This window comes from Gallus gallus, chromosome 14 (assembly GCF_016699485.2).
Source record: "Gallus gallus isolate bGalGal1 chromosome 14, bGalGal1.mat.broiler.GRCg7b, whole genome shotgun sequence".
NCBI classification, from domain to species: domain Eukaryota; kingdom Metazoa; phylum Chordata; class Aves; order Galliformes; family Phasianidae; genus Gallus; species Gallus gallus.
In genome coordinates, this window is record NC_052545.1 from 13,012,459 (window position 1) to 13,034,743 (window position 22,285).

At 59.6% G+C, this 22,285-nt stretch overlaps 2 protein-coding genes across 8 annotated transcripts in view; both read left to right on the forward strand.

Annotated features, from left to right (window-relative positions):
* Nucleotides 1-337: 337 nt before the first annotated feature.
* On the forward strand, nt 338-6,170 carry DECR2 (2,4-dienoyl-CoA reductase 2, peroxisomal). 2 transcript variants are annotated; one of them, XM_003642159.5, is made up of 9 exons: nt 338-661; nt 758-826; nt 895-946; nt 2,118-2,253; nt 2,600-2,724; nt 3,201-3,294; nt 3,582-3,686; nt 4,129-4,317; nt 5,082-6,170. In XM_003642159.5, the coding sequence occupies exons 1-9, from the start codon at nt 414-416 to the stop codon at nt 5,114-5,116; spliced, it is 1,053 nt and encodes a 350-aa protein (XP_003642207.3). In that variant the 5' UTR covers nt 338-413; the 3' UTR covers nt 5,117-6,170. The 2 variants fall into 2 exon arrangements, with proteins under 2 accessions (XP_003642207.3, XP_015150200.1); XM_015294714.3 differs by having other exon boundaries at nt 4,129-4,346; nt 5,082-5,104.
* Nucleotides 6,171-6,536: 366 nt separating this feature from the next.
* Nucleotides 6,537-22,285, forward strand: part of RAB11FIP3 (RAB11 family interacting protein 3) — a 42,334-nt gene continuing 26,585 nt past the window's right edge. For 4 of the 6 annotated variants that reach the window (XM_015294702.4, XM_004945419.5, XM_015294704.4 and 1 more), the window contains exons 1-2: nt 6,537-7,229; nt 13,852-13,945. In XM_015294702.4, the coding sequence (XP_015150188.2) occupies nt 6,918-7,229; nt 13,852-13,945 (406 nt within the window). In that variant the 5' untranslated portion in view covers nt 6,537-6,917. Of the gene's footprint in view, nt 7,230-13,851; nt 13,946-15,110; nt 15,358-17,612; nt 18,690-22,285 lie in introns of those variants that run through there. The other 2 variants (XM_046900744.1, XM_040647736.2) reach the window with 2 other exon arrangements.

Genomic DNA, 22,285 nt, shown 5'->3' on the forward strand with positions numbered 1-22,285 from the left:
GGGTGGTGCTGAGAGGCACTGGGATGTCACTGGGGGGTACTGGGGGCACCGGGATGTCACTGCAAGGCAATGGGCAGCGCTGGGTGTCACTGGGAGACGCTGGGACGGCTCCTGGGGGCACTGGGAGGTCAGTGGGGGGCGCCGAGGTGTCACGTGGGGTCACTGGGATGGTGCTGGGAGGCACTGGGGCGTCCCTGGGAGCAGCGTGGGGACAACGGGGGGCCCCGGAGTGACCTGGGATCGTGGTGGGGGAACTGGGAGGCACGGGGATGTACCGGCGGGCAACGTGAGGCTCTGCGGGCGCTCTGAGGTGCCCGGTCCGCCGCTGGGGACACGCGGGTGACGGCGGGCGGCGCTGTGGGTCCCGCTACGGCCCCGCGCCGTTGCCAGGCGACGGCTGTCGACGCCCGCGCATGCGCGAAGAGCAGCGGCGCGAGCGGAAACTACGGATCCCGGCATGCTCCGCGCCCGACTTCCGCTCCCGGCGGGCCTTGCGGCGGCGGGGAGGGGGCGGGACGTCCCGGCGTGCAGCGCGCGGGCGCGGGTCGCTCAGTGCGGCCGCCATGGCGCAGCCCCGCAGCGCCTCACAGCCACCGCCGGACGTGGATACCGACGACTGCCTCGGGGAGTACCGGCACCTCTTCAGCCCCGACATCCTGGCGTGAGTGCCCTGTGGGGGCGGGGCCGGGCAGCCCCGGGGGGGTCCGGGCCGGTCCGGTCCGTTCCGTTCCTCACATCCCTTCGTTCCCCCCTGTAGGGGCCGCGTGGCGTTCATCACCGGCGGCGGCTCCGGGATCGGCTTCCGCATCGCTGAGATCTTTATGAGGTACGGGGCTGCCCGGGCCGGGCCCTGCGAGGGCTCCGCGGGCCGCTCTCACCGCCCCTCCGTTGCAGGCACGGCTGTCGGACCGCCATCGCCGGCCGGAACCAACAGCGCGTGGCCGAGGTGAGGCCGGGAGGGCCGCGGGCAGCCGTGGGGCTGTGGGTGTCCGCGTTCATTGCAGGGGGTGGGACCGGGCGGCCTTTCAGGGCTCCTTCCGACTCCGAACCGGGCTGCGGTTCTCTGAGTCCCCCTTTCCCGCGGGTTCCGTGGGTGGCGTGGATGCTCCGAGGCCCCATATCCCTGTTAGGCCGTGCTTTGTGCGTTAGGTAGGGGGTGCGGGGAGTGGAGGAGCCGTGCTGGGCTCGTGTGCTGCCCTGTGCTGGAAGCAGCCCCGGGTGAGCTTTGCAGGGAGCACAGAGAGCTGCCTGAAATGCAATACGGAGCAAAGTGAGCACTCAGGGCTGAGCCGGCACGGCCCAGCCGGCTCCTGCAGGCACTTAGAGCTGCCGTTGTGCATTCCTTCCTGCTCGTGTGGCAGCAAACAAGTCACAGAACTCAGCGGCTTTTTAGGCCTGAGGGATTGGAGACTTCTGGGAGCGCAGGGACTGCTTTCCAAGGCCCTGACCTGTGCGTGCCTCCTGGTCGGCTCAGAGCTTCTCTGGGAACAGCCCAAGGAGCCCCTGCAGGCGTGCAGAGCATCACCAGCTGTTATGCGGGGCTGTGGCTCAGTCTGTGTGCAGTGCTGGGGAGAGGCCTTGGAGATGGGCTTCATGCTGAGCTGCCTCCTGTGCCTCGTGGACAGAGTCCTGCTCGCTGCTGGTTAGCCACTGCCCTTTGACCCACCAACGTTTTGGATCTAAAGGTTACTTATTTCCAAGACCTCATTGGGGTCCAACCTTTGTACCTGCCCTGCGGAGCTGTTGCTTGGGGTGTGCTGTGTTTGGGAAGGCTGTGGAAGCAGTGGACTTAGCAGCTGTACCCCACGTGGGACACGACGTGCGGGAGCTGTCTCTGCCTCCCCCAGCTGCCCTGGCTGTGTTTGGGCTGTTCACTCCCCTGCCTGAGGGCTGTGTTGGCTTTTTGTGTTGGGGAACATAATGGCTGTGCTGGCTGATGACGTGCAGCTGCTTCTAGGACAAGACATGACTTGTGCTCGTGTGGGTAATGCCCGTGCTTGCTGTGTGCTGACAGGGATGCAGCTTCTGCCTGGCTTGCTTGCCTGCGTCATATCTGGGTCTGGCCCTTGCTGAAGAATAGAATCCCAGAAAGAATCTTCCTTTTTCTCTTTTTCCAGGCCTCAAAAAAGCTGGTGGTGGCCACAGGGCAGCAGTGCCTGCCTCTGTCCATTGATGTCAGGCAGCCGCAAACCATCGTGGCGGCCGTGGATGAGACACTGAAACAGTTCAAGCAGATTGACATCCTGGTGAATGGTGAGCAGGCAGTGGGAAGGCTGGCACGGGCTGTCTGTTAGGCGGGGTGTTCTTCAGCACAGGGGCTGTATTTGCTCTGTCTGGCTTACGCTGCTTTGCTCTGGGAGCATCTGAGCAACTGATGGTGTGAGGCCCTGAGAGCAGTGCAGGGGGAATGGTCTTAGAGGAGCCAGAGACCAACCTGTATCGGTCTCACTGTGCATCATCCCTACGTGCCTAGAGCTACAGGCCATTATTGGGACTGTTTCCACTTCATCACCAGCCTTACCCAAGGAGTATTGCTCACTGTCCCCCTCACAGAAGTGTCCTGAACCTGCTGACTGTGACCCCACCTGCTTGTCCTCAGGTGCTGCAGGAAACTTCCTGTGCCCAGCCAGCGCTCTGTCCTTCAACGCCTTCAAGACAGTGATGGATATCGACACTCTTGGCACCTTCAACACCTCCAAAGTCCTCTTTGAGAAATACTTCCGTGTAAGTGTCTCCTGGTAAGGAGGAGGTCAGTGTTGTGCAAAGCACGCTTAGGTGAATCATAGAGGGTGGAAGGGAGCAGAGCACTGTTGCTGTCTGTCAGCCTGTGCCACCTACCCTGCTCACTGAGTCCACTCCATCCCCTTCTGGGGACTGCAGCCCCCAGGCTAAAAATGGGAGCTGTGCTTTGTTTCCTGCCTGTCCCTACCTACAGGGCATTAGCTTGTGTAGCACCTGTCTGTGCTCTGCCAGCTGTCTGGGAAGAAGCTGCAAACTGCTGCTCCTCTGTTTAGTTTGGTCTTTGCTTGTCCCTTGTACCTCCCATTTCTTTGGCAGGGCCCTGCTCAGTGAGGCCGTGTGCTGTGTTGGCAACACAGGGATGGCTGTGCCCACAGTTGACCTCCCCTCCAAGCCTGCCATGCTCCTCTGTGACCCTCATGCCACTCCCTCCTAATTCTGCATCTCCTGTCTCTCCCCAGGACCACGGCGGGGTCATCATTAACATCACAGCAACTCTGAGCTACCGAGGGCAGGCCCTCCAGGTGCACGCCGGTTCTGCTAAGGCTGCTATAGGTACCTAAGTGCTCCTTGCTGAGTTTCTGCAAGCTGTATGGAGCCAGTAAGGAGGCTTCTGGGTATTGGGATGGGAAGATATCCATGACGGGAGAGGTGAATATGAGTCAGCGTGGTTACTGTGCAGTGCTGCACACGCCTATGTTTGATGTGGGGCTCTTCTCCTTTCCAGGGCCCTTTGCTCTTGGCCAAAACCTCCCTTGGCTTTTTTCCCCCTCCCACAGCAGTTGCTGGAATGGCTTTGCTCTCCCTTTTTCATTCCTCTTGTAATTTGTTCCCCTTCCCAGATGCCATGACCCGTCACCTTGCTGTGGAGTGGGGTCCCAACAACATCCGAGTGAACAGCTTGGCACCGGGCCCCATCACAGGCACCGAGGGGTTCCGGAGGCTGGGTAAGGTCCTGGGGCTCCTGGCTGTGCCTCAGCAATGCTCTGCTGGCATCTCTCTGGGAGGGGACCAGCGGGGACCACCTGTGCCACGCAGCTCACGTGGCATGCTGCAGGTAGCTGCTGTGCCTGGGGGCTCAGCTCTTGAGGTCCATCCGTGAGCGTGTTCAGCCCTGGAGGCTGGAAAGGCTCAGAGAGCTCATGCCTTGAGCTCACTGTTACAGCATCCAGTTACAAGTTTCACAGCTGTGCTTGAGATCCCTTTACTGAACTCTCTTTGTCCCCGGGCCATCCCTAGGGCTGTGCCAGCATCTCATTGAACTTCCCCGGGGCGCTCAGCAACTGACAGCACACAAGCAGCGCTGCTGGATGGCGGTGTCTGGCAGGCAGTGGTGATGGGCAGGACGAGGTCCCGTGGTCACAGCTGCCTCTTTCTCCCATCGTTTAGGTGGAAAATTTGCCAAGGACTCAAAGCAGTTTGACACGATCCCCCTCCAGCGTGCGGGGAACAAGACGGAGATCGCCCACAGTGCACTGTACCTGGCGAGCCCCCTCTCCTCCTACGTGACTGGCACCACACTGGTCGTGGATGGTGGGAGCTGGCTGACCTCTGCCAACAGCTTCTCCGCCTTGCTGGGTATTGCTTCATCCTCTGCTAAACTTTAGGTGACGTGCCTTTCCCCCTCTGTGGGATTGGAGTGGGGCTCGTGTCAGAAACCCTGTTGCCCCGTGGTGTAGAGGGATGGCTGTGGTACCAGTGGGTATCGCATTGCCTTCTTGCAGTGCCTTGGTCGTGTTGTGCCAGGCTCTGCCTCCCCTGAGGCTCAGGCCGTTGTGCCGTATGTTCCACAGCAAGCTTCAGGGGTGCTGGGCTGTCCTGAGTGGGTTTCAGCACTCCCCTGCACCCAGTTCCTGCCTGAGCAAGTGAGGGACGGTGCGTGGGATGAGCTGTGGGGTGGGCAGATCTCTTGTTCTCGCTGGAGGATGTTGTCTGGGCACCTCTAAATGTCCCCTGGGGCAAGGCAATACTCGCTTCTGTGCCCCATCAAGGTGGCTTGGATACAGAGTCCTGACAGCCTCTACCTCCCCTTTCTTCCTTGCATGAATTCATAGAATCATAGCATGGCCTGGGTTTTAAAGGACCACAATGACCATCTAGTTTCAACCCCCCTGCTATGAGCAGGGTCACCAACCACCAAACCAGAAGTTGCCTAGAAATTACTGCAGCATGCCTTGTGTTGGGGTTGCATGGCAGTCAGGACTCATTTGGGCTGCATGTGCCCACAGAGCTCCTTGCCAGGTTTGGTGCTTTCTGGGAGAGGAATCTCCTTTCACCCCACCCCTCCTGCGTGGTCGTCCTCGGGCAGGGCTGTGTGTGCTGACCTCCCTGCTGTGTTGCAGATGTCTGGGCTGCAGGAGCAAACAAGAATCAATGATGGACAGCCTGGGATTGACCGACGGACAGCAATTGGACTGAATGCTGCTTCCCTGGGACATCTCGGGGTGGAGTCACCCAGAGTGGGAGCTGAGAGCTGCTGAGAGCAGCAATGTGGTGACGCTGCTGATCCCACTCCTGCCTGGGGGAGGGAGCACCAAGGATGCTGCAGGGCAGCAAGTATACCCCAACCCTGCACTGTTACAGCCTTCTGAGCTGTAGTGGCTGAGATTGTGGGGATAGCAGAGGGGAATGGGCTGTGGTGCTCACTGTCTAGTCTGGTTTTTCCTTTCTGGAGTCCCAGTCCTGGATATCTGTCCACTTCCTGCTCTCTCTCCTCTCTTTGCCTGGGAGCAGCACAGGATCCCCTGCAGCAGCTCCTTTTTGGGATGGGGGATAGCTCAGCCCATTCTGGATTGGGAAAAGCCGTAGCCTTCCCCACTGTCATTGCTTGCTGCCAGATCTGCAGCTTGTCCTGCTGGGAGAATGAGATCAGCAGCAGTGCTCAGGGCACCTTTTGCTGGGTAGCTCTTGGGGGACAAACTAAGAGCAAGATGGCTCTGCATGGCTTCATTTCCTCTGGGGGCTCCTGGCTGGAGCAGCAGCACCCTGAGACTGGTGCAGAGTGCCTGGGGTGTCCTTTCCATGGGAACAGAGGTTGGTGGGAGGTGAGAGCTGACCAGGGATGGCCCCACCAGCTGAGCTTGAGCTGTCTGTCTGTCAGCCCTAATGGCTCTGGCACCAATCTCATGCTGTCCCCTTTCTTTGTCCATACACCACAGCAGAGGGTGAATCAGAGGCGAGCAGAAATTCAGCCCTTTCTGAGCAGCACTGAGCTGCAGGGGCTGCTCTGGGTGTGTGCTTCGAATGAAACGTGTGTGCTCGAGGGGCTCTGCAGTGCCCTCCTGCTGCTGACAGCAGGCCTTGAGCTTATCCTGATTTCTTTTAATCTGGTTTTAAAGATTGCTGAAGATCGGTTTCTTTTCCTACGTGATTGTAGACTTGACAGGTTTTGCTCCTTCCTCCAGGCCACGAATAAAGAACTTCCAGCCTGAGCTGTGCCACTTCTCCTCTGTTTGCCTGCCTGGGTGTCGATCCCCATCCATTCTGACCGTTCCAAATCCCAGCAGCCGAAGCTTTACGTGCGTGCTCCTTGTCCCCGGGCGGGATGATTAGAGGAAGAGCTTCTTTCCGGCAGCACCTGCCCCTTAGCGGGGGATTCCCACTGGGTCCCCGGGCGGGGGTGACGGGGAGTCACGAGGGTCGGAAGGCTTTGTCGCTACGAGCGCCGCGCTCGGGGCTGCGCCCCACGTGCTCGTTCGGCGCGCGGCCCCTTTAAGGCCGGCCCCGGGGGGGCGGGGCTTCCGCTCGGCCCCGCGCCGCGTCGCGGTGGGTTGAGCGGGGCACGGCGGTGGGCGAGTGACGTCACCGCGCGGCTACTGCGGCGGCCGCGGGGGTAAAGCCGGGGGTAAAGCCGGGGGTTCGCCGGCAGCGCGGACGGGCGGGCGGCGGAGGAGGATTCGGGTCGGTTCGGTGCCGCCGCCCCGCAGCATCGCATCGCATCGGGCGGAGCGGATCCTCGGGGCCGTCCTCCGGTGCCGCCGAGGCGGGCGGGGCCGGCGCCGCCTCGCACAAAGCCGGGCGCGGGCGGAGCCGCGGCGGAGGACCGCACCGACGGCGGCGGGCGGCCCCGGCCGCGATGTGAGAGGGGCGATGGCCGCGGGGCATGGCCGGGCCGCGGGGACCCGCCGGGCAGCGAGCCGGGCAGCGGCGGGGCGGGCGGCTGAGCGCTGCCCGTGAGCATGGAGCCGCCGGCACGGCCCCCGCCGGCACCGCCGCTCGATCCCGGGCCGCGGTGGGACGAAGCGGGGCCGGAGGCGGACCCGGAGCCGGAGCCGGAATCGGAGCTGGAAGCGGAGCCGGGAGCGGAGCCGGCCCTATGGGCAGCTGAGCCGGCGGCGGGGACGCCGCCATGGGCCCCCCCGGGGCGCGGGGGCTGCCCGGAGGACGAGCCCCGCCTGCGCCCCGTCTTCGACGCCCTCGACCGCGACGGCGACGGCTTCGTGCGGGTGGAGGAGTTCGTCCAGTTCGCCACGGCCTACGGGGCCGAGCAGGTGAGGACGGAGCCCGAACCGACGCGGCGGGGCCGTTCCGAGGGCCGCGTGCCGCCTCGCCGCCCTCGCACCTCCGGCTGCCGCACGACGCCCGCAGCCCCCGCGGGGCTGTCGGGGCGGCGGCGGCGGCCGTCCCTCCATGGGGCTGTGGGTGCGAGCTTAGGCTTCGTGCCGTCCCGGCGCCGGCCCCGTACTGCCCTGCCGGCCTCGCTGGGCTGCAGGCTCGCGTGTCTCCCGGCGCTCCCGAGCGCCGTGCTTTCCTCCTCTTCCTCCTCCTCCTCGCTGCCCCGCAGCAGATATGAGATGCGGTGTAATCTGAAGCCGTCCGCCGTGACCCAAAACGGAGAGGGCCGCAGGTCGTGCCGGGGATGGGTTCGGGCGCTGGGAGCTGCCTGCGGGTACTGCGTGGGAAGGGAGCGCAGCTCCGCGCCCGGCCCGCGTGTGCGCTCCGAGGAGCTCTGCTCGCATTCCGGGCTGTACCGCTGCGCCCTATTCCAGCGGCATGACAAAGCAAATTACCATGTGTGAAGGAGTGCTGGGAGGAGGAGGAGGAGGAGGGCTTTTTGTCCGCGTCCTCACGGGGAAAAACGCCCCTTTTAAGAAGGGAGCGGAGGTGTTTCTTGGAGACGGCACCTCCGTGACGCGGGGATGCCCGACGAGCAGAGGGGCAGCCGGCGTTGCTGTGCCACGGAGTGATGTCTCGGCCGTGGGGGAGGCCATGAGAGGCAGCACCGCGCTGCCAGCCGGGAGCTGCTGTGCCCACAGCACTGCCCTGGGCATCCCTGCTGCTGCTGTCTGCTCGTGGTCCCTTTGTAGCCCATTGCAGGAGGGTCCGGCTCAGGGCGCAGAGCACTGCTGGGCTCCCGGGGGTGCAGAAATGCAGCTGCCTCGAGGAGCGTGCGGGCTGGTAGGGTCTGTGCAGCCAGGTGGGGTGTGCAGGAGGCTCTGAGCCCCCTGATCCAGCTGGGCTGTGCCAGCAGGGGTTGTCTGCGGGCTGCTGGCTTACAGCCGCCTGTTCCTTCCAGTGCTGTGCTGAAATAGGCCGTGCTCGTTCTGGGTGCTCAGTGAGAAGGCTTCTGGTGGTGTACGGGGAGCAGGGACAGCCTGCCCGGTGTCACTGGGAGCACAGGGGGCACACGGGCTGCTGAGCTTGTTTGGCTGCAGCAGCTCCTAGCTGGACGGCAAAGGGGAGAACCCAGCTGCCATTTATGCCCTAAAAGCCGACGTGCTTGTGAATTTCGGTGTATTTTTTCCCCTGTATGCTGAAGACTGGGGGGGGGTTGGTGGCTGTTGAAGGCCTGTTGTTCCCTGTAGCTGTGGGATGGCAGCCTCAGGTGGGGGCACGCCTGCCGATGAGGTTTTGTTGCCTCATGGTGTTGTGCAATAACCCAACCCAGCCCTGCTCACCCCCGTTGAGGCTCCACCTGTCCCATTGCAGCAGCTCCGTTTCCTTACCCGCTTTGCTCCAGGCTGGGAATGCTGTGCTGTGCAGGGGAGGAGGAGGAGTGGCTGTGGAGCACCAGCAGGAGCCCTCCTGCCGGCATCCCCATCTTTTCTCTTTGGTTTTGGTGTAGAAGACGATTGGAGGCGGACCAACCTGCTGCACCACAGGATCCCTCTGCTCAGCGGACTCAGCAGCTCAGCTCACCTATTTCAGCTCCCTCCAAGCTCTGTGGCCCCTCTGCTTTCTGTGCCCTGGCAGATCTTTGGCCTCTCTTCCCAGCCCCGTTCCCATGAGGGCTGCTTTATTCCCTTCAGTACTCACACCCCTCCTTGACAAGCAGCCTTCCTTCCTCTCTGTCCCACCCGTGAGCCAGGATCTCCCTCTTTAGCTCCCCCCCTATACCCCTGGCCCTGAGCATCCCCTCTGCTCCCCCCATCATCTCCCACTCCCCCATCAGATCTCATCTTTTGCAGCTCTGGCACAAGGGAACCTCAATCCCTCCCCTGATCTTTTGCCTGTCGTGGGATTCCTGTGGGCATCCTTTGTGGATCTGCAGGCTGCAGAAGTGCGAGCGAAGCTTAAATCGCTTCCAGCTGTGCGGCTGCACCTTTAATTGCTCTAACTGCTGTTTGGCTTTGCAGCCCGCTGCTGGGAGCAGAGCTGCAGTGTGATGCTGTGGGCTTGGATGGATGGATGGATGGATGGATGGATGGATGGATGGGCTGTGTGCTTTGGGAAAGAAGTGAACCTGAAGCTATTCCCTCGTGAAGGGAGAAGCTTCCAAGCCCCAGTGTTACTTGCTTGGGCACAGTGGATCCTGCTTAGGCACAAGTGGAGTGTTCCCATTTGTAAGCCTCCCAAGCACTCCAATGAAGGGCTCATTTCTGCTGTGTGGGGAGGACGGGTGCCTGTTTTGCTTCTCCTGTTAACTTGTGGCTCCGAGCTCTTTGAAAGGGCCCTTTTTTTGTGGCTGGGAATGGCTTAGGAGCGTATCACACTGCGGGCAGATGTCTGTGATAACATCAGTGGCTGTAATCAGACCGAGGGATCACCCATCAGAGCTCAAAGGCGCAGTGTCTGCATGGGGATGACCATACCCCGTCCAGCAGCTCCTATCAGAAACCTTTTATATCCACCCTTCCTTCTGGCACAGAGCTATTCTGGGAGCTCGGATGCAGCCCAAAGCCCGGGCAGGAGGGCAGGGAGCAGAGCCAGGTCCTGGCAGGGGGCTGAGAGCAGTGAGGGTCCTTATGTCTGCTGCCCGCTGGAGGCTTTGGACCCGCAGCACTGGGTAGGAGGGCAGGGAGGGGGCAGGCAGAGCCCATGCAGGGCTGCTCTCTGAAGGGTGAGAGCAGAGGCTGAGTGGTGGAAGCATTGCTCTCGATGAGGAGCAGGCTGGGCTGTTCCCAGGGCTGTAAGCAGCAGGATGGATGTGGGCCCACTGAGCGCATGGGATGGGGCTGCAGCAGCGCACAGCAGTTCTGCACTCGGAGCTGCGTCCGCCTGACACTGCTTCAGCTAGAAACACTTGCAGAGCATTTCGGAGCTCTGCTATCATTATGTAACCCAATACGGCCGGTAATTGAGAGCCATTACACCAATTGCCTGCGTAATTTCTCTCGATTTTACTTTCCCTTGACTTCCCCTTGCTGCTTGCGGGGTCGGCTCTGAAGCCGGCACTGGGACGGGGAGTGATGCTCTGCACCCCCCTGTGCTGCACCCACCCGGGCTCTGTGTTGAGAGGCACCAGACTGCTTCCTCCATGCGAGCGTGAGCAACTGTGAGCCGGGTGAAGCCGTATCACGTTGCAGAGCGTGGCACTTCCCTGTGCCTTTTGCTCCCTGCAGCACAGCTGGGGGCCGGCAGCGCACTGCCAGCATTGCAGCAGCTCAGGGCTGTGCGTGGGGATGGGGCCGTGCATGGGGATGGGGCCGTGCTTTGCTATCTCGCCGCTGTGCTCGGGTTGTTTGCCTCTCCTGCTGCCACAGAGAGCAGATTTGTCCTTGGGGAACAGTGCATTCTGTGCTTCCAGCAACTCCTGCACGCCAAAAGCATTTCCCTGTCCGGGCATAGCGGTGTTGTCGGTTGCAGCTCTCCTGGCTGTGGTGCAGCAGCACCTCGCCCTGCTCAGCCCTGTCCCACAGAGCCCCTTTCCAGCTCCGTTCAGGAAGGAGCAAAACCCAATGCCAGGAGCTGGAGCCGGGTGACCTGGCAGGGGAAATCCGCTCGCTGGACTCCAGCAGGAAGCTCAGGCTGAGCAGGAGGAGCTCGAAGCAGTACTTGGAGGACAGAAGCTTCCAAGGGCAGGAAGCAGGCAGCGAGCATTCCCTGGAACCCCTACCGTGCTGTGGGATTGGGGGCTGCTGGGAGAGCTGCTGGCTGAGGGGCAGCGAGCTGGAGGTGGATTAGCATCATCCAGCTTCTTGTAGGGGTGTTGTAGGGTCGGCGCTTGCAACCTGCAGCCCTCAGTCCACCCTGTGTGACCCCCCCCAGCACACAGAGGGCCTGATGCTGTCTGCAGCCTGCTGTCGTGCTGCAGGAGTGGGAGCCTTGCACAGCACATCCCGTCCCTCTGGGTGCAGCCAGGCGTTTGGAGGGTGGGGGGGGGGGGAGAACAGGTTTCCCTGTTGAAGCTGTTTCCCATTTAAAGCTGTTGCTGAAGCGTAAAAGCAATTGATGCCCATCTTAGTCACACCTGGGCTCTGAGAATGAGGTTTATAAGCACGACAGAGCTGAGTTGGAGGAGCTTTGGGGAAGCCATGGAGCTGCACAGCCCCCAAAGCCCCATCACCCCAACTGTTCTGGAGGGGAGAGGAGGTTGGCAGGTTGGGTGCAGGGGGAAGTTTCCACGGAGGTGTTCCAGAGCTGTGGGGATGTGGGCAGTGGGCACAGTGGGGTGGGTTGGGGTTGGGCCTGGGGAGCTGAGAGGTCTTCTCCAACCTGAGTGATTCTGTAGACGTGGGGGGGGGGAGGGGGGTTTCTACCGGCATCAAATCAGCTGGACGTGGGAAATGTGGGCTCTGCACTGAGCTCTGCCTGGATGTGCTGCTTTGTTCTGCCCCATAAGGGTGGCAGGAGGGGTTTGGGTCCTCAGCATCCTCGCCGGTGTTGGTTAGAGCCTGGCCAGGCACAACCTGCTGCCTTCCTCCTCCCAGGGCTCCATGCAGGGCAGTGCCCACAGCAGCCCTGGCCCGGTGCCACTGCTCACAGAATAAATAATGCAGCCCTTGTGCTGCTTCCTCACAATTGACCACTGCCTCGCCCTGTAATGAGATCTGCCCCTTTGGGGGGTAGTTTAGAGGTTAGTTAATTAGGTGTAATTGCGGCGTGAGAGAAGCCTGTTCCGGGGTTCTGCCTGCTTGCTGTAGTGCCAGATCCTTTAACCAGTGATGGAGTGAGTTCATCTTAGCACAGACAAACGCAGCGTTAAGAGGGATCCACTCATTTCAGCCGATCCCATTGCAGCTCATTGACTCGGTGCATTGGGGTGGTGCAGTCTGCAGGTCGTGCAGTGCAGTGCCTGGGGGTCTGACCCGACTGCAGGAGCTCAGTGCTGCCAACACGCTGCACGCTTCCAAAGGTAAAGAATGCAACTCCTAGCTTCCGTAATTAGCATTTTAAAGCATGTATATGTGGATATATTTCTTGGGTTTAGTCTCCAGAGGCAAAGTGGTGATTCACAATTGAAGACACCTGTTTGTGCCCTCCAGGAGCAGGGCAGAGCTGCTGCATCACAAGCAGGAGAGCTCCTCGCTGCATGCACTGTGCAGCACCTCAGGCCTAAATGCTGGATAGACATAAGGAGAGCATCCATCCTGAGCCCTGCCCTGCTCATCAAAGCATCGATAACAGAAAATCCCTGTGTTTGGCATCAGTGTCAGCGTGGCGCTCAGCTTTCTCTCTGCTGAAGTCCTGTGGGCTGCCTGATGTCTGCTAACAAGCCTGCAGGCTGTCCCGTCCCGTGCTGCAAAGCAGGCGGGCACAATAGGGCGGCCTGCAATGCAAGGGCTGTGGGTGAGCAGAGGGGTGGGCTGGGTGAGGCTGAGCACAAGGCTCAGGTTGGCTTTGGGAGCGTTAAATGGAGCGTGGAGCCGTGCACCAAGCCTGCAGAACTGTTTTCCTCTGGTGGTTGTATTGAGGCTAAAGCCCGGTCCCAGCCAGCAGTGTGTTGTGTTGGGATCCAGCCTGCTCGCTCCATCGAGGTCTTGTCCCCCGGTGAGCTGCTCTGTTGCTGTTGGTTGCTCAAGCAGTGGTTGTGTGGTCCTGCTGCATCCATCCATCCATCCATCCATCAGCAAGGCCCACTGCTTCCTTTTCCTGCCCCTTGGGCTGCTGAGCTGGGGGGGGAATCCCTTCCCTCCCTGGCAAAGCCCTGGTCACACAGATGCCAAACCATTGTGTCACTATGAGTTTGGAAGTGTCACCGCTGGCTTAGCTGAGGAGCAAAGCCTGTTGCTTTTTGGAAGGCAGAATGCCCCTTCCTATGGGCAGAGCTCTGCGGTACAGTGCAGGAGGTGGCAGTGTGGCTGCTGGAGCAGGAGGGTCTGGCCCTGCTCTTAAGGTACCCCCTGGCCTCCATCCTCGTGCCCCTCTGCTCCCATCCCCATTGCAGGCTTCTCTGTGGGGCCAGCTGGGTCTGCTCCCCAAAGCAGCAGCTGGGTGATACTTAACCATGCTTTACGTATCTCGTTTCCACCCAGGGTTTAGATGGGCTGCTTAAGCCACGCTGTCCTCTCTGACCCTTCAGCGCCCTGTTTCAGGCTGCTCTCTGCAGACAGAGCCATGAGGACCCATTTGGGTTTTGCTCTCTGAGCGCTCTCTGAGCGCTCCCTTCCCTGTCCCCAGCACTGGGATTGCCCTCGCAGTGCCCTGGGACATCCCAGCCCCGTGGTGCTGCCCAGTACATGTCCCCTTGTCCCCTCACTGCCCTATCCTGTCCCCCCCCCCCCGACTCCAGCCATCATCTCACTGTGCAAACGTTTCAGCTCCGTGGCCTCCATTTGGAACGTGAAGCAATCCATCACTGCCGAGCCCTCTTCATTGGGCCCTCCTGCTGGGCAGCCTGATAATGAGTTCTCCCAATTGCAGCAGGGCCGTTCCAAATCAAAGCAGCAGTTCCCATGCCAGCCGAGCACTGATGGACCCCTCCGAGGTAACGCTGCTGTGTTGTGCTTGCAGGTGAAGGAGCTGACCAAATACCTCGATCCCAGCGGGCTCGGAGTCATCAGCTTCGAAGATTTCCACCGTGGGATCAGAGCTATCAGGAATGGAGGTGAGCTGGGTGCTGCTGTGCTGCTGCTGGGTCATGCCGTGCTCTGCATTCGGGGTGCTGCTGGGTCTGACTGCAGCTGGGAGGGTCAGCGTGCACCAAGGACTGCTCCACTGCTGCCCTTGGGGTGTTCCCAGGGTGGCACCGTAATGCTGGCTGGGTGGCTGAAGGGAGGAGGAGGAAAAGAAACCCAAACAAACAGTGAAACAACCCCCAAAACCACGGAGGCATCTTTGAATGTGTGATTTAACCCAAAGACAAACACTGCGAGGTCATTTGGGGGGGCGCACGGGGGTGTTGGGAAGGGTAACCTATGGGAAATGCTGGGAGGCTCCTACCCAGCAGGTGTAACTTTCCATGTGCAAATAGGAAGCATCACATTTGCACGTTAATCCGTCGTGCTTGCAGCAGGGCTCGCCTTAAATTTCAGCTCTGCTTTGGTGCAGCAGTGCTGCACGCACAGCCTGCCCCTGAGCACCAACAGCACCTGCAGCCATTGCTTCCCACACCAACCAACTTGCCTGGGGAGTGGAAACCCCTCTGAAGAGGCTTTGCTGGTTGCCCACCCCTCCTTCCTACCCCACAGCCTATCTGTGTGCAGCCCTGGGCAATGGGCACTGCAGCTCCCAGCTTCCCCGCTGCAGGAGGGAATGCAGCGTTGCAATTAACGTGTAATAAATTGCCACCGGAGTCTGGCTCGTGTTTCTCTTCAATAATTCATCACTCTAGCATTGTGCTGTATTAATTGAATGGGGAAAAAAAAAAAAAAGCAGATCTGGGTGAAGCTTTTAAGATCCTATTTATTAAGCTGGTGAGAGATTGCTGTGTGTTTGTTGCAGTGGTTAAGCACGGCAGACCTCCCTTACGTTGCAGGCACTGAACAGCTCTGAGAGAAGCAGAGCGAAGTCCCAGCAGCAGAGCTGTTCATGTTGAAATGAACAGGAGGGTCCGTTGCTGAGGTGCCCAGGATTGATCAGCCCTTTGCAAAGACAGAAGCCTGCTGCTGGGAGTACCTTTTAATGAGGCTTTGTTAATGAGCTGGGCCTTTTTTTCTTCCTCCCTGTTGCATTTCCTGCTAGCCTGCAGCTCTTTGGTCCTTTGCTGCAAGTGAGAGCTGATAGAAGGTTTGTGGCTCCTGGGGGGGGGTCTCCCATTGCTCACAGCTGTCCTGGGTGATGGTGATGGCTCAGTGCCGTGGCTAAAGGGAGCCATGGGGGGGTGGCAGTGTCCCAAAGCACGCATGTCCCATGTGGTCCCTTCACGTCCCTCCCCAGCGTGGCAGGCAGCCTCAGCAATGAGCCGGGTGCTGATGTGGGAGCAAGGAGATGGTGCTTTGCTCTGTGCACGTGGAGGGAGAAGGGAAGGAGGAGCCCTTCTTGGAGAGCTTGGACCTCACGGTGCCCACCGTAGTGTTGGTAAGGGTTTATTTCAGGGGATGTTCTGCTTTCCTTCCCCTTTCCCCACCTCCTGGAGGCTCTTCCTGGGGGGAGCAGCTGTGATTTCCCTCAGCTCCTATAGACTAAGCTGGCAAGCTGAAGGCAAGCTTACAGAACCAGTAAAACCTGTATGGTCAGCTGCTTTCCTTCCACCTGCCTCCACGTCCAGCTGGCCTTTGTGCACAGGGAGGATGCTGAGCCCTCACTCCTGTTCCTGTGCCATCTGCCCAAGCTGCACAACGCAGTGCTGTGCCATCTGCCCACTGTGGTGGAGCAGTGCTGTGGGTCTGAGCCTTGCTGCTGCCCAGCAGCTGATGCCGGCCATGGGGAAAAGGAGCAGAGCAGCTCGGGTGCTGTAGGAGCAGGATTGGAGATTGTAAATAAGTGTCTGCCCTTCTTTTTTTTCTCCTGCTGTGATACGTTCGGAGTCTCTTTCCTCCCCTGTGTGGATCCCAGCTCTGCTTGGATTCACTCACAGTCTCCAAACAGGTGTGCTGCAGGCATTCAAGGCCAGGCTGGATGTGGCTGTGGGCAGCCTGGGCTGCTGGTTGGCGACCCTGCACATAGCAGGGGGTTGGAACTGGATGAGCATCGTGGTTCTTTTCAACCCAGGCCATTCTATGACCCTATGCTCTATGAGAAACAGGTCTGAGGGATTGCACGCGAGCTGCTTGGAAAGCTCAGCGCAGGACTGAGGTGTGGATGGCATGGGGCTGAGCCAGGATGGAGGCTGAAAAGCCTGCCCACCCCCAGGGCCGGAGCTCTGGGCAGTGCCCTGCTGCAGGCAGGGCCGACTGCTGTGCTCAGTTCGGGTTGCTGCTGTTGGAAGCAGGGCAGGGTGCGCTCCTGGAGCCCACGGCATCGTCGGACCGCTCCGCACCCCGAACAAAAGGAGCTCTGTGCAACCAGGGCGGCTCTGAGCCATCGAGGGAGGGCCGGAGGATGGAAATAGTCAAATCTTGTTTCTTTCTTTTTTTTAAAAAAAAAAATAAATAAATATTGAGCTCAAAGCTCTTTTTGGATTTGGGAAGATGGAAAATCCAGCTGCGGAGCCAACACCCAAACCTGGAAGCTGTAACGGAGTTCCTGCCTGCGGGGAAGCTCTGGCTGCAGTGAGTGGGGCACTGGCTGGGGGATGGCTGGGAGCCGTGGGGCTGGGAGCCGTGGGGCTGGGAGCCGTGGGGCTGGGAGCTGCCCTGCTGACATGGCTCTGCCCCAGCTCTGCAGCACGCTGGTGAAGGCGTCTGCCCCATCTTGCAAGGTGTGCCGCTGCCCGGCTCGTGTGTAGCACCTTCCTTTGTAGGATCTGCATTGCGGATGGCTTCTGCTCTGTGGAATGAAAGCTTTCCTTGCACAGGGATAATTCCAGAAGCTGAAGCTTGCATTCCCTTCTATGCTCCCAATCCAGCAGTTATTTTCTGAGGCCGCGTTTGCGCGGCAATAAATATGGCAGTGTTTGCAACGGGATGCTGCTAACATCAGAGCCCGCTGCTGGCAGCAGGGCTGCCTGCGCCCCATTTGCCATGCAAGGTGTTTGCTTTTTAGTAGGTGAGAGCTCACCGAAGCCCAGCAGATGGAAGGAGAGCTCCCGTGTGCATTGAATGACTTGGAGAGCATCTGGCACTGCTGGGAGCGCTTCGCGCTTTGGCGATGTGCTGATCTCTTTATCCCTGCATTGCTGCAGTCAGTGCATTCCCACTGATCCCACAGCCCGTGGTGGCTGAAGGGACAGCAGATGCCTCTTTGTGTTCGGCCGTCACTCACAGCACCGGGGCTGCCTTGAATGGGAAAATCAAGGTTGATTCATGAGCAAGAATGAGATCGGAATTGCTCTGATTGCAGCTCTGCATCTTGCCCTGCTCTGGCGTGTGCTGCTTGTTGGGATGAGGAGCTGTTCATTCTGCCACCCGAAGGAGTGAAGGCTTAAATGCTGTATGGAAATGGATATTTAAAGGGGGGCTGGGGGGGGGGGGGAGATCCTCCTGCTGCTCTTTGTGGTGCTGCTCATTGTAGGTCAGACTTTGCATCCCCGCGGTGCGGAGGGATGCTCTGAGCAGTCGCTTTGCTTGTTAAGGGTGGAGCCCACATGCTTGCAGTCTGACCCCTTCTGCTGGGGGCAAGAAGCTGAGCCTTTCTTGGAAGAGCCGGGCTTGGTTTTCTCTTGAAATAGAACTGCTTCAACGATTGGCTTGGAAACCACTGAGCCTGTCCCTGTGAGCCAGCTTCTGCTCCCAGGAGCCCCGAGTGCTGCCCGACACGTGCAGCTGCTGGGCCGGCTTCAAAGGGGATGCTTCCTCGGATGCCTGTTGCCAAACCCTTTATCACCCTTCTAGAAACAAGGGGAGAGCCACACCTGCTTGGACTGCGCTTGAAAACGGTACCTCTGCGTGGCTCCTGCCTTGCAGGGCTGGGGTTCTGCAAGCTCCCAAGTGCAGAGCTCCCCGCGACGGCGTGAGCAGCGATGTGCTTTGCAAGGGCTGACGTGCTGCAGGGAGCACTGCTGGCCTGCATTCCCCTTCATTGACGTAAACAATCGGGGTTGTTCATGTCCGTACCTTGGCAGCTCAGAGGAGGGCTTGCATCAGAGCTGAAGCTGGCCTGCCCCGTGCTTTAGCAGGGAGTGTGTCTTCCCAAAACCAGCCTGGCAAGCAGCGCGGTGCAGTGACCTACTTTTGGGAGAAGCAAAGGAGTGCTGCAGAAGCTGTGTCCGGAGGCCTCGCAGCAATGCCATGGCAATGGCAGGGAGTTACTCGGATGTGCTGCTGTAAGGCTGAGCAGCCCTTGGGCTCAGCAGGACGTCAGGTTTGCCCAGGGATCTCCTGGCGTTTTCAGGATTCTTTCTTTATGAGTGTTCTCGCTGCGTATGCCAGAGGAATCCAGCTGCATCGGGGTGTAAGAGGCAGCACACCAAACCTGAGGGATACCTGGTGCACAGCAACGTGGAGCTGCCCCTCCTTTATCACTGCAAGTGGCTGCTCCGTGATCAGATCATCTTGGCCCTGGAGATCAGCTGGGGCTGCAGCCTCAGCCTGGGTAACAAGAAAACCCCATTGCTTCTTCACTTCTGCTGTTCTGGACGTGGTTTTGTTCATTGCAGTCAATAGAGATCAGCAGGAGTGATGCGACAGCTCCCGGCAGGAGTGCTTCTGTTGAGCCAGGGGGATCCGGAGAGCATCCAGAGATGCAACACAGAGAGCTGCCACCTCTCAGCCCCTCGGATGCACTCAAGATGCTTCGAGCACAGCGCCAAGGATGCCAATGGAGTTTGGAGGCTGGGGGCTGCATGCTGCTCTGCCACGGCCAGCAGCAGGGTGTGTGCTGCAGTGGGCATGGTGTCTGCTGGCAGCACAACCATGCTGCCCTCGGAGGTGTGAGATGAGATGAGTGCTCCCTTCAGGCCCAGCTCAGCGTCCGATGCATTTTCTTCCCTGGGTTCACCAGAAATGCAGGTTGAGTTCTGGTCAGGACGCTGCATTCTGCAGTCCTCTGAGCTCAAAGCTGCCTGTTTTATAGATCACTATATTTAGTTTTGGCTGCTGGTTTTGTAACTTACCCAGATTTAAGAGGCACCGCGCTTATCCTTAGCTTTGAGCACAGCATTCCAGGTGTTTGCAGGCGCGGTGCTGGAGGATGAGCCAGGCAGCGTTGGGTTGCTTTGAGCTGGGTTGTTTGATGGCTGCAGGTGGGAGCTCCGAGCTGGAGGTGGGTGGTGGGACAGTGGTGTGCCCTGGCACAGGGCTGGCAGTGAGGAGGCAGAAGGCAGCTTGCTTTCTGCCTGTGAGAAGGCACATTTGGGCTCCTGGGGCGGTGCTTGCTTTTATTCTGCGCACGGGACCGTCTTATACGAGGTTCCTCCTGTTGTCTGCAGCCTGAATCGGGCACGTTTGGGTTGGAAGGGACCCCTAAGGGTCTTAAAACCAACCCGTTGCAACACCTTGCTGCAGGCAGGGGCACCTCCCTCTAGCCCAGGTTGCTCACAGCCCCATCCAGCCTGGCCTTGGCTGCTTCCAGGTGGAGTGCGTGCTGCTTGCAGGGAGGGGGCTGCTGCCTTCCCCACTGATGCAAGGTCCCCTGAGCACCGTCGTGTTTCACACCTGTCTTGCTTCCAAGCAGGAAACAAGGGAAATTGTGCCCATGGAGCCAGCTCAGCCTGCAGTGGTTGCCCTCTCTATAGCCAGCCGTGCTGCCCTCCTGCTGTCTGTGCTGGGCAGCCTTATTGCCGTGCTGAATAATTCAGGTCTGTTAGCTGCACGTAATCCATACTGTGGGGATCGCTCTGAGTTCGTGGCTCTGTGGCTTGCAGCAGTATGTGTTGGCAGCTGACTCAAATACTTCTGAAAGGCTGTGTTTTTCTAGGTCATTCCTACACGGAGCCGATAAAACGGGCTCTGTTTCTGACCCGTGTGGCACTACAGCCCCTTCACTCAAGGTGCCTTTTCACCAAAATGCTGTCTTTTGAAAGCAGTTTGGGTTTTTTTGCCAGTCTATTTCAGGAGCCCTCTGCACCCCACGCCTTCCTTTCCTGCAGCTCCACGCTGTGCTGCCCATCGCAGCTCCCGGCCCTTCTGAGGAGCACTCGGACAACAGAGGGAGCATTTCTGGCTGCTGTGTGAGCTCAGCACGAATGCAGCCCCACGCAGAGCCCGGGGCAGCACTGAGGAAAGCAGATGTGCAGGGGAAAAGGGAGCGGTGTGGCTGGACCTGCAGCAGGACGAGGCCGGGAGCTCCCATCTGCTGTGCTGTGCTCAGTGCTATCCGCCTGGGATGTGATCTTTGGTGGGGTTTGAATGGTCCCATGCTGGGCAGTGGGGAACTTCAAGGGTAGGAATAGGTGTCCTCTGCAGCATCACTCCGACTCATCGTTGGTTAAATTGCTTTTTTTCCCCCCCTCCCAGTTTCACCTTAGCTTCACTGGGTGACATAACTACGCTGGGTCTTCAGCGGTACCTTCTGTACGTTCTGCATCAGAGCAGTGAGGGGGCTCTTGGGTTTGGGGCTCCTTTGGATGGGAATTTGGAGGCTTAATGCAGGCTATTGAGCTGGGAGACTCGCAGGCGAGCTCTCCATGGCAACTCTACCCTATACACAAAGCACCATATGGCTTTTTAGGAGGGGGAGGGAAAGGGTTGAGCAGAAAATTCAACCTTTGTTGCTTGTTGTTTTGTTCCTTTTGGCTCTCCTGGCGGAGCAGGGGGAGCGTCACGCGCTGTCCCCTTGGTGTGCCACCAGCAAGGGACATCTCCAAGGGTCTCTTTGCTCTGGGCCACTGAGCTGGCCGTGCAAATGAGCCCTGCTGGTGCACGGAGCAGCCAGATGGAGCAGCCAGCCTTGGGCTCAACCTGTGCCAAAGGGCTCCTCGGTGCTGGTTTGGGCAGAGCTGTGCTGGAGGCAGCTGATGGCACCGAGCTGTTTGCCCACGCTTTCTACCTCTGCTTCCAAAGGGAGCTGGCAGCTTTCTCCTGATTGCAAATCCTCCCTTTACAAGCCCCTCAGGAAGGAATGAGCTGAATAAATGTCTTTATCTGTGCCTGTAGGAAATCAGGAGGGTTTCGTGCCTCTAGTTAGAGGGGGAGGAAGAAAAGCAATGGAAGGATGAGCAGAAAGGAGCAGCCTGCGTCTGGCTCTGCCTGCCCCGGGGTACCCCCTGCCTCCTGGGGGGGCTGCTGGGGCTGCTGGCCTCAGTCATCAGGAGGGGTGGCCGTTTGTCCCTGCCGTGTGCTGGCAGTGTGACACGTTGTGGGCTCTCCTGGCAGCGTTCAGAAGGCTTCTTGGGGAGCCTCAGGTGTTCCCCTGGCTACACAGCCTGCAGGTGCCTGTCCCCATCCCCAGTGGGGATGTCCCCACCCCACCGGGGTGGCTCTTATGTGTGCACAGAGAGCGGAGGGTTAATGGGAAAGCTCTCAAGTGTGGGCTGCACGGTGCTCTGCCTGGGGCAAGGGAGCTCAGCATATCAGGGAGAGCCCTGAGCAACGGTGCTCTGGAGCCCCAGCAGCAGGGATCAGCCCTCGCCCAGCGCAGGGACTGAAGTCAGAACCTGCAAACAAGAGCATCTTTCATCTGCTGGAGCCCCAGCCCTGCAGCACGCTCCTTTAGAGCACTCACCCTGTGCCCGTAGCCTGGAAAAGCAATCTCTTTGCTGGCTTGGGTTTGCAGCCACATCCGTGGGCTCAGGGCTCGTGTCAGTCCCTGCGCTGCCTTCTCGTGGCCTCAACTGATGGCACCAGGGAGGCTGCTTGGGGGCAGCAGGTGGGTGAAGGGCTCTGCTGCCCCATGCCTGCAGCTCCGGCTGCATCCCCTCCCATCCTCAGCCTCCAGTGGCTGCAGGAAGCCTGGCCCACCTGAACCCTTGGGATCACAGAGCTTCCCTGGGAGCTCAGCATGACGCTGCCCAGCCAGGCTTATGGACACGGAGCGAGCACGGCGCTGCGGCGCTCCCAGCTCCGAGCTGTGTGGGTTCCAGCCTGCTATTTATTTTGGGACTGCAGCAGCTGATCTTGATTTGGTATTTCCAGGCTGTGATGTAGGTCGTGTGCTGGATCGGGCATTAGCTGTTGCTTGAGGGAGCATGGGGAATTTGTGCTCTCTTGCTATGTCAGAGGGCTGGGAGCAGCGCTGACCCACCGTGCATTTGGGGTGGGGGGAGGAGAGGGGGGGGGCTTTAAAAACACCTCCTTGAAAGCTCCCATTTTGCTGTCCTCCTGCGAGGGCGGCTCCTGCTGTGCCTGGGCACGGGAGGAGCAGGCATGACAAGAGCTTGGGTGCAGCCTGCCTTCCCTCCCCGCTGTTCCCATGGTAGTTGGCTGTCACACACAGAACGAACGTGTTCCCTGCCCACAGCGGGATCGGAGCCTGCTGGGAGAAGATTAAGAGGATGCAGAGATAGGGGAGAAAGCAGGAGGAGCAGCAG

What these genes read in the sequence shown, in the direction of transcription:
- DECR2 (XM_003642159.5), top strand. Translation starts at nt 414, where the DNA reads ATGCGCGAAGAGCAGCGGCGCGAGCGGAAACTACGGATCCCGGCATGC. An exon ending in GATTGACATCCTGGTGAATG is followed by an intron (nt 2,254 to 2,599) that starts GTGAGCAGGCAG and finishes GCTTGTCCTCAG; the next exon opens with GTGCTGCAGGAAACTTCCTG. An exon ending in TTCTGCTAAGGCTGCTATAG is followed by an intron (nt 3,295 to 3,581) that starts GTACCTAAGTGC and finishes TCCCCTTCCCAG; the next exon opens with ATGCCATGACCCGTCACCTT.